The sequence below is a fragment of the Balaenoptera borealis genome, assembly GCF_965194805.1.
Source record: "Balaenoptera borealis genome assembly, chromosome: 3".
NCBI classification, from domain to species: Eukaryota; Metazoa; Chordata; class Mammalia; order Artiodactyla; family Balaenopteridae; genus Balaenoptera; species Balaenoptera borealis.
This window is the reverse complement of record NC_138866.1, coordinates 2,405,366-2,419,241: the sequence shown is the minus strand read 5'-3', so window position 1 is coordinate 2,419,241 and position 13,876 is coordinate 2,405,366. Positions and strand designations below refer to the sequence as shown.

Genomic DNA, 13,876 nt, shown 5'->3' with positions numbered 1-13,876 from the left:
TTTTCTTGGGAAACTGCTAGCCAAGGGGAAAGAGAGAGAGAGGCTGATGGTACAGGAGAGCAGCAAGGGGAGGGCAGCAGGAGGTGGGTGCCTGAGATCAAGATTGGGGTGGGAGAGACCGAGGGGGAGGGGGGTGCCGGGCAGGCAGATGTGTCAGTTTGGGGACTGGAAGATGAGAGCCCGTCTGATGGATTCAGTTTTTCCCACTGAAGAATGAGGTGATGTCACTGGCTGGGAGTGAGGGCAGAAGGGGCTGTGGGAAGTGCGAGGAGAGGAGAGAAGGTGTGAACTCTTAGTCTCAGAGGGTGGGAGAGAGTGTCACCGAAAAACCTGGTGGGGCTGCTGACTCTATGGAGTGCCAGTTTGAAGTTGTGAGCTCACAAATTCCCAATCAGAAGGGTTGTGTGTGGTCCACCTTCCCCCACCCCAAACAATAGGCGGGGGCAGGAAAGGGGGTTTCCTTCAGGTTGAGGGGTTCCCTATGGTGGAAGAAGAGGGGCTGGAGAGATGGAATCTGTAAAAAAATCCACCAGGCCAGGAGGTAGTTACTATTATCTGTGTTTTACAGACAAGGAAGCTGAGAGGGTCAAGGCCAGTATCTGTGTCAGGGTCAAGGCATCTGTGTGGCTTTGGCGTCAAACTAGAACGGGGCCTGGCACATGTTAGGTGTTAATATTTGTTGAAAAAAGTGAATGGCTGGAAGGTCCAGTGATGCACCCATTGTTATAACCCAGCCAGGAAGTAGCTCCAACCTTGGGGTTTGGTAGGTGGTGCTGGTGACCCCATGTGCTGTGCCATTCCTGCTGCTCTAATAAATGACTCAATATCACCTTTGTGCCCTTGTAGGCTAATCTATCCAGAGTCTTGTGGTGTAACTTCACAGACACTAAGCGAGCAGGGCAGAGTGCTCTTAACCTCATGCCTCACACGGTGCTCACCTCTAGGTGAGTCACAGCCCTCGGCCAGGTGGTTCAGCCCGGGGAATGCCACCTCTGGTTCCTAACCCTTGGCTTTGCTGTCTGCATCCTATCCAGGCCAGCTGTTGGGGAGTATCCCGGGGCACACACCTGCACTACCTGGGCTCTCCTAGGAGATGAGTGTCCTTTTAAGGGGAATCCAGGAGCTGCGACCCTGAACTTGGCGGGGGCAGGTCTCCGCCATGGGGAGGGCTCCCAGCGCTTTTTCTTACAGTTTATTCAGGCAGAATTGAACATGGTCACTTCACTGAAGTAATAAGGATGGCTCATGCTGCAAAAAACGTGGAGAGCATCCTGCTTATTTATTCAGGCTTTAAAACCGTAAAACTTGAGATTTCTCCCTGTAGCTATTTATAACCAGAGCTGGTGTAAACTGTCCCCATATTAAGCTCAGGTTTGAAGTAACTTAAAAGAAAAATAGCCATCCGCTGCATTAAAAAAAAAAAAAAAAAAAATATATATATATATATATTTCATTTATAGACCTTCTCTCGCCTCCTGATTATTCCTGATTATGTACGAAGAGCGTGTTGTTTGGGAGGATCGGTGGGGGTGGGGCAGATACAGTCCTCCAGGGGAGTCACACACTCTCCCATTCCCCCGCCCCCCCAGCTATAAAAGCAGCCCCGTGTCGGCCGGTGGTCACTCTCCGGGGCAAGGATATTTCGGGCTGGCTCGAGCTCTCCCTCACTGGGTGCCCGGGGTGGAGTGGGGGAGGCAGGGCAGGCAGCAGATCCGGAAAAGTGGCTCTTGCCTCGGAGGAAGTTGACCCTCCTCCCCTACCAAAGGCTTGGGATGAAAATAGCTTCTTCCTCTTTACCCTTCCCGGACCCCAGCCCATTTCTGTAAGTCCCCCACCCCATTTTTAAGTGCTCCCCTCCCCCTGGGACAATTCGGCTCCTTCACAGATCTCCAAACAGCCATCCGGGACGGCAGGGACCCCGCTCCCCTACTCTGCGACCGGGAAGGGGCAGAGGACCCTCTCCTCCGGCCTCGCAGGCGCGGCGCGCCCCGAAACTCGGGCAATCGCGGCGACTTCCAACCTCCCTCCACCAAATTAGCAGAAAGCTCCACTAACCCCCCTGAGCTCCTACACTGCTTTCTTCTACTCCGGGGGTGACTGTCACCTGGGAACCCTGTCCCCTGCACCAGGGTTCCCCCGGCGCTGAGAAACCCCCAAATCCCTTGGGAAAGGTGGGGGCTCAATTAGTTTCTTCCAATTAGTTTCCCCTCTTTGTATAGAACCCATTCAAACTGTGAGATGTAATCCTCCGCGCGAGGGGGAAAGTAGTCCCAACCTTGCATTCAATTTCTGTTCTCGTGTCGCGTATATTTTACTTTTTGAAACCGATGGGATCCTCAGTGGAGCCCTTCGGGGAACGTGGGGGCAGAGGCCGCGGGGGGTGCGCGCAGGTGAAGGGGGGGGCCGGCAGAAGGAGGGGGCGGGGAGGACAGCTAACTCCTCGCTATTGCCTAGAGAGATGGATCATGGGGCGTAGAGAGATTGCAAACCTCAAACCACGTACAGCGGGCGATACGCGTCAACCGAACCTGACCAACGGAAGCCCGGAGCCTCCCCCTCCCCGCTCTCCCGCCCCGGCCCCTTGGACAGACGGGTACGCGGAGCCAACCTGGCTGCCGCTCGCCGTCCAAATCCCACAAGAGCCAATGGGAGCACGCCGGGGGCGGAGCCACCCCGCGCCGGGTTGGGCTGCGCGCGGCTTCCCCCGCTCGCCCAGGCCCCGCCCCCCTCCCCTCCCGCTCGCTGCTCCTGGAGTAGTTAGTGCCAGTGAAGTGCGGGCGGCGATGAGAGCGAAAGTTGCGCTCGGCTCGGCGCTGGGGGCTTGAAGCGGCTCCGCTCTCCGCCCGCTAGGGCCGCCCCAGCCCCAACTCGCGCCCGCGAGCTCCGGCCGCGCCCGCCCGCCTCCGCGCCCGCTCTCACCCCCTCCCCCGGCCCGGCGCCCCCTCCTCAGGAGCCGCGGGTCCCCGCCACTTTCGCCCGGCCCGGGCCCCCGCCGATGCCGGCCATGGTGGAGAAGGGCCCCGAGGTCTCAGGGAAGCGGAGAGGGAGGAACAACGCGGCCAACGTGGCTGCCTCGGCCGCCGCCGCCTCGGCCGCCGCCTCGGCCGCCTCCGCCGCCGCCGCCGCCTCCTCGGCCGCCGCCGCCTCCTCGGCCACCGCCGCCTCCGCCTCGGCCGCCGCCGCCCCCAATAATGGGCAGAATAAAAGTTTGGCGGCGGCGGCGCCCAATGGCAACAGCAGCAGCAACTCCTGGGAGGAAGGCAGCTCGGGCTCGTCCAGCGACGAGGAGCACGGTAGGTGGCAGCCGCCCGCGCCGCCCCCGCCCGCTCGCCCGCTCGCCCGCCCGCCCGCTGACCTCCTCTCTGCTTCCCCGCAGGTGGCGGCGGCATGCGGGTCGGACCCCAGTACCAGGCGGTGGTGCCCGACTTCGACCCCGGTGAGTGGTGCCCCGGCCCGGCCGGCCGGCAACCCGAGGGGGCGGACGGCCTCGGACAACTTTCTTTTTGCCTGTGTGGGTCCTGCTGTCCGCGGGGAGACACCCGCGCAAGGGTGTCCTGCCGTCGTGCCTGCCCCCGGGGAGGCCCCGGTCGCCGCGGCGGGTCGGATTGGAGGCGGCGGCGCTCGGCCACACCTGGCCACCTGGGCCGGGGGCTCCGGCGTCCCCGGGTCCGCACGAGCCGCGCCGGGGCCGGGCAGGGGCGGCCGCGCCGGCGAGTTAGCGTCCTGCGAGCGCCCGGGCTTGGGACGTCCTCGGACCCATTTCTCCCCTGCGGAAGGTTGCCCCGCGTGCCCTTTCCTCGTCCTGCCGGCCCCTGGGCTCCTGCCTGCCCCCGACTCCCCTCCCGTCCTGAGATCTCCCAAAACCAGTTAATAAAAGAAGTGTGCTTCCCAGAGGGCGCCTGCCCGGGGAGGAGAGACTGGCTGGTGGCAGTTTGATTTTAGGACCTATTTGTAAATGTGTGTGTATTTCCTCCCGCCCCGCCCCCCCCACTTTTTTTTTTTTTTAAGGAACGGGTTGTGAAAGATTAGAACCTTCAGAAGCTTTAGCCTAACAAATGATGTCCGCCTCCAAGAAATCCCTGCCCCCTAGCTTGGAACATTTGCTACTCTTGCTGCTCTTCTGTGTGGAAGCAGATTTAAAGTACCAGAAAAATCCAATCAGACAAAGGAATTCGTCAGTGAGATTCTAGCCTGTCTCCGTATAAGATTATCTTTAAAAGGTTGTTGGCATGGAAAATGTTTGAAAGGACGTGGGTTTTCTTTCAGAAATAAAACTCAAAAGAGAACCTTGTGGAACTGGAGTTAACAGTCCGCCTGGTTGGAGGGCTTTAGAACTGAAGGTTCTCTATGTAGGTTATACCACGAGTTTGAGAAGATAAATGCATAAATGCTTTTCCTTGGAAACAAGACTGCAGAAAATTGCAAGGATCTAGCCCTTGAAAAAGGCGATTGCTCTTAAGCTGTTATTTAGGTATGAAACTCTGGGTGTTGTTTGAAGTGAAAATACATAGGGATCCCTGAGTGAGCTCTTGGGCACTCTGGAAATAAATGACCTTTCCCGTATTTGTCTTCTACATTTTGGTCTGTTGATGATTTAAATCTCTTAAAGTATATGTAGTCTACCGCCCAGGTTTGTATTCCTTTTAACTTATGTTAGTCTTTCTGATAGTTTCCCCTTCCCCCGCGTCTTCCTTTTTTGGTAGTCACTTCTCATTTATAAGAGTGACAGGATGGAACTCCGAGACAAGGCTTTTTCTCTTCTGTGCATGCCTTCTCCATTCCATGGTTGGCCACCAGGGGAAGCATACTGTTTTTTGGTTACAGTTGACCCTATCTTCATTTTGTAGGTCAAGTCCATCTTTGTTTTAATACACAGAACATAAAGCAAAGCTTGTCACCAAGTTTCCCCCACATATTAAAAAAAATCAACTTGTATATATCTTTTAGTTTTAGTAAATTGGTCAGTTTTTTGGAACATTTTGTTTATATTCGTTTTGAAATCTTTATTTAAATATGTTGGATGTGACTAAAGAAAAGGGCATATTTGATGGCGACAGCAAGAATTAGAATTCTGACATTCTTCTAAATATTGATGTCTAGCTCAGCATTGTTAGGAATGAGCCTGATTTCTTTGGAGTTGTTCTCTTTGAAACAGCACATGTAATAGGATCATATTTTGAGCTGTCCTTGCAGTTTTCATGGAATAGATGCAAGCATAAATTTGCTAGAGACCTGCCATTCTAAAAAGTAAAACACTATAAATGTTTTGCTGCATGGTCTTACTGCCAGTTGATTGGGTCTTGGCATTAACATTTCCTATTTTGTGTTTGTTTTAATCTGGAAAGGAATCTAACTGGTATGAAATAATTTGAAACCCTGTTTTGCCAATCTGAGCAGTGGGACGAATTCCTAGGTATGGCTGGAAATTGTAGGACTTTACTGTTTCCTAGTGATTTATTTTTTTAGGTGTCTTTTCATTTAACTTAAAACCTAAGGGAGGGGGCTTCCCTGGTGGCGCAGTGGTTAAGAATCCGCCTGCCAATGCAGGGGACGTGGGTTCGAGCCCTGGTCCGGGAAGATCCCACATGCTGTGGAGTAGCTAAGCCCGTGCGCCGCAACTACTGAGCCTGTGCTCTAGAGCCTGTGAGCCACAACTACTGAAGCCCTCGCGCCTAGAGCCTGTGCTCTGCAACAAGAGAAGCCGCTGCAATGAGAAGCCGGTGCACTGCAACGAAGACCCAATGCAGCCAAAAATATAATTAATTAAGTAATTAATTTTAAAAAATCTAAGAGACGGGGAGACTTCCATTTTGGAATAGAAATGATACACCAGTTTTGTTTCATGGCAAAAAAAGTTTTTTTCGGTCTTTAGATTTAAGACAGTTTCCTTCCATGAGTACAAGTTAGGAATAATATGGAATTGAGATTGTGATTGTTACTGGTTTTTGTTTTCCCTACCTGGGTTTTGAATATTTGTTTATTTATTTATTTATTTTTACAAATTTGAACAGACCGGTAAGTGTGAAACTCATCAGGAAACTGCTTTTTCAAAAAACTATCTCTGTAAAGATGTATGAGTGGAAGAAGTTGATTTTAATTTGTTTTAAGGTCAGATTTTATTTACCCACAGTATCCCAACTTGACCCTATTTAGCTTTAAAAGTGAATGGTTGAAACTAGATCCACCTGATACTCCCTGTATAGCCCAAGGAAGATTCCTTTCTGTCATCCCTCACAAGTAGTGAGTGAAGTGGGTAGAGCACTGCTGTCCTAAAATGCTGATTCAGTTCTTATTATCTAATTAAGACCTAAACTGGATCACTGGATCAGAACTTGGTAGTTAAAATAACATCTGTGTTTATAATGATGGAACAAGTTTTATCAGATTTAAAAACAAGACCAGAATGCAGTTCCATATCTTTAACTTAGTCTTTGTTCTCATGTGGGGTCCAGACTATCTTTCCATACTCAGTGCTGTAGTGTATGCTGAGTTGTCTTTGGTTTCTTTTATTTATTTTTATTTTTTATTTTTTTAAAAATTTATTTATTTTTGGCTGTGTTGGGTCTTCGTTGCTGCATGCAGGCTTTCTTCAGTTGCGGTGAGTGGGGGCTATTCATTGCGGTGACTACTCGTTGTGGAGCACGGGCTATATCTAGGCGCACAGGCTTCTGTAGTTGCAGCATGCGGGCTCAGTAGTTGTGGCGCACAGGTTTAGTTGCCCCACGGCGTGTGAGATCTTCCTGGACCAGGGCTCGAACCCGTGTCCCCTGCATTGGCAGGTGGATTCTTAACCACTGTACCACCAGGGAAGTCCCAGCATGTGTTATTACTGTCAACTTCTATCTGTGCTGGTTTTCAGTATCACAGTTCACTAATAGTAAAACTAAGACTCTTACAGAAGAGGAAATGTTAATGATAAATATTTTTGAGGTAATAGCCCTTTAAACATGCACCCTGTATTTGGAACATTGAATCCAGTATATTTAATCAGATTAGAAAATTTGTGGTTGTCATTGGCTCAACTGTCACTTCAGAGTTGACTTGTATTAATAAAATGTGTTATGCTTTAATGTGGAATAATTTTTCTGAACAGGGTGTCTTGACCTGCTTTTCATTTCTCCTTACGGGTGGTTCTATGTTCCTCTTTGAACACATTATTTGCTATGCTTTAGTTTCATTGTAAAAATCAATTTTAAACATACCGCAAAATTCATAAGTTACAGTGAATGCTTTGTGATGTAGACGTGCTTTGAGGTAGTGTTTACCCAAATGAGAGGTCAGGGCGATGCTGAATCCTGCGAGTGATCACCTTCATGATGTAGTGAAGTAGGAGACACTTGAGCTGGTTGTCGGGAGGTTGAATGCCCTGTCTCTGTGGTTAAGAAGGTGGTTTAAGGTCGAACTGGTCATTTTATCTCAGGAGCCTCCGTTTCCTCCATTATGAATCAGGGTTCTTTCCCTCACTTGTGGCGTGTGATTATGTCAGTTACAATCATCTTTTTAATTTCCGGCTTCTTTCAGAAGGAGCATAGAGTAGACTGTGAGAGCTTGGGCTATGAGAATCGTCAAACCCAAGTTCAGATCTTGGCAGTGCCTCTTGACAACTGTGTGTTGCCCCTGGGCAAGTTACTTTATTTTTGCTTTCATCTGTGAAGTAGAGGTAGTGGAACTTCTTCCTCAAGAGAAGAAATTAACTGAGCTAATACATGTAAAATGTCCAGCGCAGTGCTTGACACACAGTGAGTGTTAAGTAAATGTTGTCTGCTATCTTATTCTAATTATCATTTGTGGGACTTCAGTTGCCAAGCAGTGGTCCCCGCATTGCCTGCTTTACTGCAGAGGTAAGACTGAATTATAATGAAGCTGTAGATTTGAATGTGAATCATGCACTGAGATATTTGAAGATGATTACCTTTAAGTTACCTGCTGCAACTTAGGTAAATATTCTTTCCTGGAAGAGGGAGAACTAGTCCAATACATTTATATAGCAGAAAAGTACACTGAGATCCAGAGAGAATAGGTAAACCTGCTCAGATCAAGTTTCTGGATAGTACAAAAGAAACCTTGAATCCATCCCTGGGCCAAAGTGTGAAGTACACATTAACTGTGTTCTGAGTTAGGGAGTTTTTGCTCTAAACTTTCAAGTTCTTGTCTTTGAGAGTTAATGTTTTCGAGGTGAGGTTCTTCTGCCACAATGTTCCCTTCCGTGGGTGATGAGTGTGATTCAAAGGTTAGCTGGTTGAGGCTGATCAGAGCAGAGTTGTTTTAAAAGCAGTGTTGAAAGTCATTGGTACTGAAGAAATTTAGGCTTACTCTTAAAAAGCTATTTTCCTTGGTGTTATAAAGTTCTGTGGGGCAATTTAGTTGCAACTAACTTCTTAGTCTTTGGAGATGAAACATTAAAGTCTATCCAAGTTACTGTATTCTCCCCCAGTTTATTTTACTTTTTATATTTTACTCTCTGCTATATAGATTGTTGTAATTTAGCCCTCACTTTCTTCTGAGCTTTTCTTTAGAGGTTCCATGCATAATGTAAAAGTAAGAAATAAGGCTTGTATTGGTTTTTATATTTAAAACAGAACTGGAAATCCCTTTTGTGGAGGGAATCTCTGTAGCAGCACAGTAAAAGTCTGAATAAGGTAGGAATTGGGGATTGAATGCTGATTCAGTGATTTGGAGTGAGTTAATTCCTACAGCTTTAAATAGCAATTATGGAAAATATTTGTGACCCTAGAAATGATAAGGGATAATAGTTGTAATTTAACAATTTCTTCTGTTTTGTGTTACGGAAATTCTTCGAATACATATATCTGTCTTCTGGTTGAGTTTTATGTTTTCTGTTGTTGATTTAAAAAAAAAAGTATTTAAAAAATAGAATGGTGTAAGGTGACAAAAGGTGTTTTGCTAAAATGTTTGAGACAAATAGTTTAAAATAACATTAAAATGTCATTTAAATGAAATGTTGACAGTAAAGCCTAAAACTCCTATTTTTTTCAAATTAGTCAAATTCTTTAAAGATGGTGATCTTAGTAAAAAATCACACAGTTAGACATAATTCTTTGAAATTTCTGGATTTTCCCTTCCTTGGAGAAACGAGAGAGAGAATTGTAGTGTCTGCCCAGTGCAGCCTTCCTGTGTTCTAGATGAGGAAAGTAAGGCCTGCCGAGACAAAGTGACTTGTATTTGTCTTTCAGTCATTAAACGTATCTCCAGGTAGACTTGAGGCCAATGAAGCCAAACTTAAAACTCTTACTGTTTTAGAGCATTGTTACTGCATACAATAATTGGGAACGGTAATACCGGTGCATGATTTTAGAACCAGGAGTAAGAGTTAAATTTCTAAAATTGAAGTGATTAGATAGTGATTAGATGTTGGAATGTCTTTGCAAATTATCATAAGGTAGGATAGAATTGTAAAGATAGAGTTATTTTAAAAACCCATTCAAATAAAAAAGAAAATAATATCTACAGTTACCTGCCCACCACTGTGATTAAACACTGCTGATATTAGGACATACTTGCTTCAGGTGCAGGTAGAGGCTAATTCTTCCGCTCCTGCCTTCACTAATTGGAAGTTGATTTTTGTTATCCCTGTGATAGTTTGCATCCTCTATGAAGCAGATGCCAAGATAGAATTAGGCGTGCAAGAGTGTCATAGTGGGGCTTCCCTGGTGGCACAGTGGTTAAGAATCTGCCTGCCAGTGCACGGGACACAGGTTCGAGCCCTTGTCTGGGAAGATCCCACATGCCGTGGAGCAACTAAGCCCGGGCGCCTCAACTACTGAGCCTGTGCCCTAGAGCCCACGAGCCACAACTACTGAGCCCAAGTGCCACAACTACTGAAGCGCACGTGCCTAGAGCCCATGCTCTGAAACAAAGAGAAGCCACTGCAATGAAAAGCCTGCGCACTGCAAGGAAGCTTGCCACAACCAGAGAAAAGCCAGCGCGTAGCAATGAAGACCCAACACAGCCAAAAATAAAATAAATAAAATAAAAATAAATAAATTTATTAAAAAAAAAAGTGTCATAGTGGTAAATGCCTGGGATGATAGAGAGGAGAGGAAGAAGGTTAGGTGGCAAAGCCTTCAGAATGGGTGCAGGTGTGACACCTGTGAAGGAAAACAGAAGGAAGGACGATTGACGATTGGATCCCGGAGCCGAAGACTGCAGTGCAGCCGGAGGACAGGGTGTCTGTTAGAGCGCGTTGGGCAGGAAAGGGCCCGCCCTAGAATGCCGGCTGTGTTCAGTCCTTGGCCTGGCGTTGGTACGAATGCTGCAGTGGACCCCAAAGGTGCTGGGCAGCTGGGGCTGTCAGCTAATTACACTTCTCTCAGCTCTTTCTCTCTTGAAGGGAGATCTGAGTGTCACACTCTCAAGGCCGGCAGAGTGCCCATGTGTGTTTTTGTACTTCAATACGTACTTATGTGTGAAAAGCAATATGTTTTGTTATTGTCAAAGTCTTTTTGTAAATGGAATTATTTGTGCATATTCATTTGCTTTGGTGTTTTCCAGACAAGTACATTGCCACTAACAGGCACAGAAAATTCCTTTCCTTCAGCCAATTTTCACTAAGGTGTTAGGTTTATTAACTTTTTGCAGTACTGTCTTTTTGTGGTTTATGTTGGCATTTTTCTAAATTACTGGTGAGGTTAAGTGTGCTTTTATATGTTTTTTTGGCTACTTGGTTTCCTTCTGTGAATATATCTTTTGCTCTTTTTCTGTAGGGTGTACTTTTTCTTACTGATTTGTGGGAGTTCTTTATATATTTGGATACTGATCCTTTATTAGGGTTACATATGTAGAGTTTTTTGTTTTCTCTCTAGTATGGGGGTTGATTGAGTTTCTTTTCAGGAAGGAATAAAAATATATCCCTGGTTGGATATGTTCCTGCTCAGAGACTGAACTTGGTACATAGCTCCTATAATAATTGTCACTAGGACTCCTGGTTTCTAAGATGAATGTCACTGAGAATTGACACATCTTTTTTTGTTATGTTTCAACTTTATTCAGTTCATTTGGTGTACTAATTATTAACCGATTGACCTAAATTTCAGTACCAGATGACTTGAAAAGCTCTGATTTAATTTCTGTCCAGCATCTAGTTATAACAGCATACTAGTTAGAGGTTAAAGTTACAGCTTTAGTTTCCATGATGGTCAGTTTCCTATAACAGGTTAACGTGCTGTGGAGTAAAACCAAATTCCGCTGTCTTATGGGTTTGTCACTGATTATAAGGGAGTGGGCGAGTGTGTGGCTAGGGGGGTGCAGCTTATCATCACTCATAGAAGATCCTTGAAGGAACGATCTGTCAGTGCCAGGTTAGTGTAGTGCTGGCTGTGTGCCAGACTGGTTTGAACACTTTATACCTATTAATGATTTAACACAACAATCACAGCAGTCATACCAGATAAAGTTGTTATCACCGTTTTCCATATGAGGAAACGGAGGCATGGAGAGGCTTATTGTTATGGTTCAACCTGGTAACTTGCCCAAGGTAACCCATTCTAAGATGCCAGCCGTTGTCGGAAGCACCATTATTTTATATGTCACTAAGAAAGGAAAAACACCAACATCCCATTAAGTGTAAGTTGCTGTCCGATTCCAATCTAGTGTATTTCAGGGAGAGCCAGCCAGAAATACTCTTTAAGAAAAAACACTTAGGAGCAATACTTTATTGGATCAATTGCTTAGTCGTTTCCATGTGGTCCCAGGTATTGTGGAGTTTTATGTTTAGGGTTGCCAGAGCCTGCTTCACGTCCAATTACAATCCTCCGCTTCCTGGCAGTGAAAACACAAATGAAATGGGAGGTATCTGGCTTGGTTGACTAGGGCAAATTGGAATGAGTTGCTTTACTCCATGTATGTGGAAATAGTCATTTTTAGAGTGTAAAATACAATTGTTTTTTGAGGGGAGTGATTTCTTGCGATTGGATGACATAAGGTTACAATGGACCCTGTTATGTTGGTTACCCTTTAGTTTAACAGTTGAGTATAACATTTAAATATCTATCCCCCCCATATGTTTTTCTACAGATTCGCACTGAACTTGAGCTGTGGAATGAATTTAAGAACCAGGTCTTAATAAAGTGTGAAAAGATACACAAATTAAAATATCTAAGAGAGCATTTTAAAAAAACCCCTTGGTTTCACCTGTACAGCTATCTGGTTAGTATTGTTCAACAACGAATTTTCCTCCCTTGCATATTATTCCCATCCTTCCTCCCCCATCAAAAAAACAAAAACCAAACTAACCCTGTCCTGCCTCTCAAAAAATCCCCAAAGTATTTATTTCTTGGTGTTATTAGTGAATTGTATTCTATTTTTCAAAGACCAGAGTATACTTAAAATTGTAAGCTTTATTCTGTTTGTGAAGTTTGCCATGTTTGATTTGATCATAGTGTAAGTTAACTAAGGACTAGTTTTTGTCTGCCCAGAACCCCAAGGTTTGCCTTGTACTTATACCAAGGGTACTGGGGTGAGTCTCTGCTCCTGAAGTTTGGCTGTGGTTATCCTTTTCAGCGGTTTCATCTAGTGACCAAGAAATACTACCTGATGGCCCTATTTATGCCTGAAAAGGTTAATTAAAATTTTGGGCATCGGTTAAACATTCTATTCACTTAAACTGTGCTGTTTTACACACATGCATACTCTTACTGAAGATTGCAGATCCTGCTTTACTGACATAGAAGCTTCTGGGCTTGGGCTAGTTCTGCTTTCAGACTTAGTGTGGATATAGGGCGATCAGGATGGTAAGAAGAGTAGGGTAAGTACTTGGCTAGTCTGGTCTTACTCGGTTCCATAAAGTCTTCGTGGTGTCATGTGCTTCTGCTGTCTTAGTTTTTTGAGCCACCAATTCGGTTTAAATATCTAAAGGTTTCTCTTCTCACTTGATGTAGCTGAATGTGATTCTGCATTTAATAAGAACATTTGTGTGCACTGACTGACTTACCTTGAATAGGCATTTTGTAATGGACAGTTGATAATTAAGCACCAAGTTTAGTTAAGAAATGGAAACCCAAGGGAAAAAAATGAGCTTTAAAGTTGCATTTAAAAGCTGGTTTTCCCTGTTTTCTGTGCCTTTTTAGTAATGAATTTGTATGAATTAGAGATACACATCTTAGATGCATTCTTAAAAATTTATTTTTATCAAGGTGAATTTCATATGACATAAAATTAACCATTTTAAAGTGAAGAATTCAGTGGCATTTAGTACATTTGCATTGTGTGCACCCACCACCCACACCATCTAGTTCCAAAGTGTTTTCATCACCCCAAGAGAAAACTTCATCTCCCTTAAGCATCTACTTCCCCTTTCCCACTCTCCCCCTCCCCCTGTCACTGATGGCAGCAAGCACACAGAGGGTGCTGTGAGGCATGGTGTCGCGGGGTCACCTGACCCTGGGGTGGAGGAGGGGCATTGAAGAAACCAGGAAGAAGTTTTAGGTGAAGTGGTCCTTTGAGCCAAGCCTTAAAAATAGGGGTTTTTCTGTGTTTGATTTTATGATGTTCATTAATTTAAAAATTAATAATATATATAAGCTGTAAATGTTAAAAACTTATTTTGAAAATGCTAATCTTTCTTAAGAATTTCAATCTAGATTTTCTTTTAAATTGTCTTGAGCTGTGCTGTCCAGTAATATAGCCACTAGTGATCTATAATTATTTAAATTTAAATTTATTAAAATCAAATAAAATTAAAAATTCAGTTCTGTCACACTAGCTACATTTCAAGTATGTAGCTATTGGCTGCTGTATTGGATGGCGCCAAGTAGGACATTTCCATTATCCCAGAAAGTGCTGTTGGACAGCACTGATCTAGAGGTTCTGATGAAATCTTTGTTCTTTTTAATTTTTATAATTAGTTCAGTAGTTTTGC

The 13,876-nt window shown here is 45.3% G+C and overlaps 1 protein-coding gene across 4 annotated transcripts in view; it reads left to right on the top strand.

Annotated features, from left to right (window-relative positions):
• Nucleotides 1–2,731: 2,731 nt before the first annotated feature.
• RCOR1 (REST corepressor 1) overlaps nucleotides 2,732–13,876 on the top strand; it is a 117,881-nt gene continuing 106,736 nt past the window's right edge. For 2 of the 4 annotated variants that reach the window (XR_014243304.1, XM_082387461.1), the window contains exons 1-2: nucleotides 2,734–3,293; nucleotides 3,377–3,436. Coding sequence is in view for 3 of the 4 variants with exons in the window: in XM_082387461.1 (XP_082243587.1) it covers nucleotides 2,996–3,293; nucleotides 3,377–3,436 (358 nt within the window). In the remaining variant the exon portion in view is untranslated. Of the gene's footprint in view, nucleotides 3,294–3,376; nucleotides 3,437–13,876 lie in introns of all 4 variants that reach the window. The other 2 variants (XM_082387463.1, XM_082387462.1) reach the window with 2 other exon arrangements.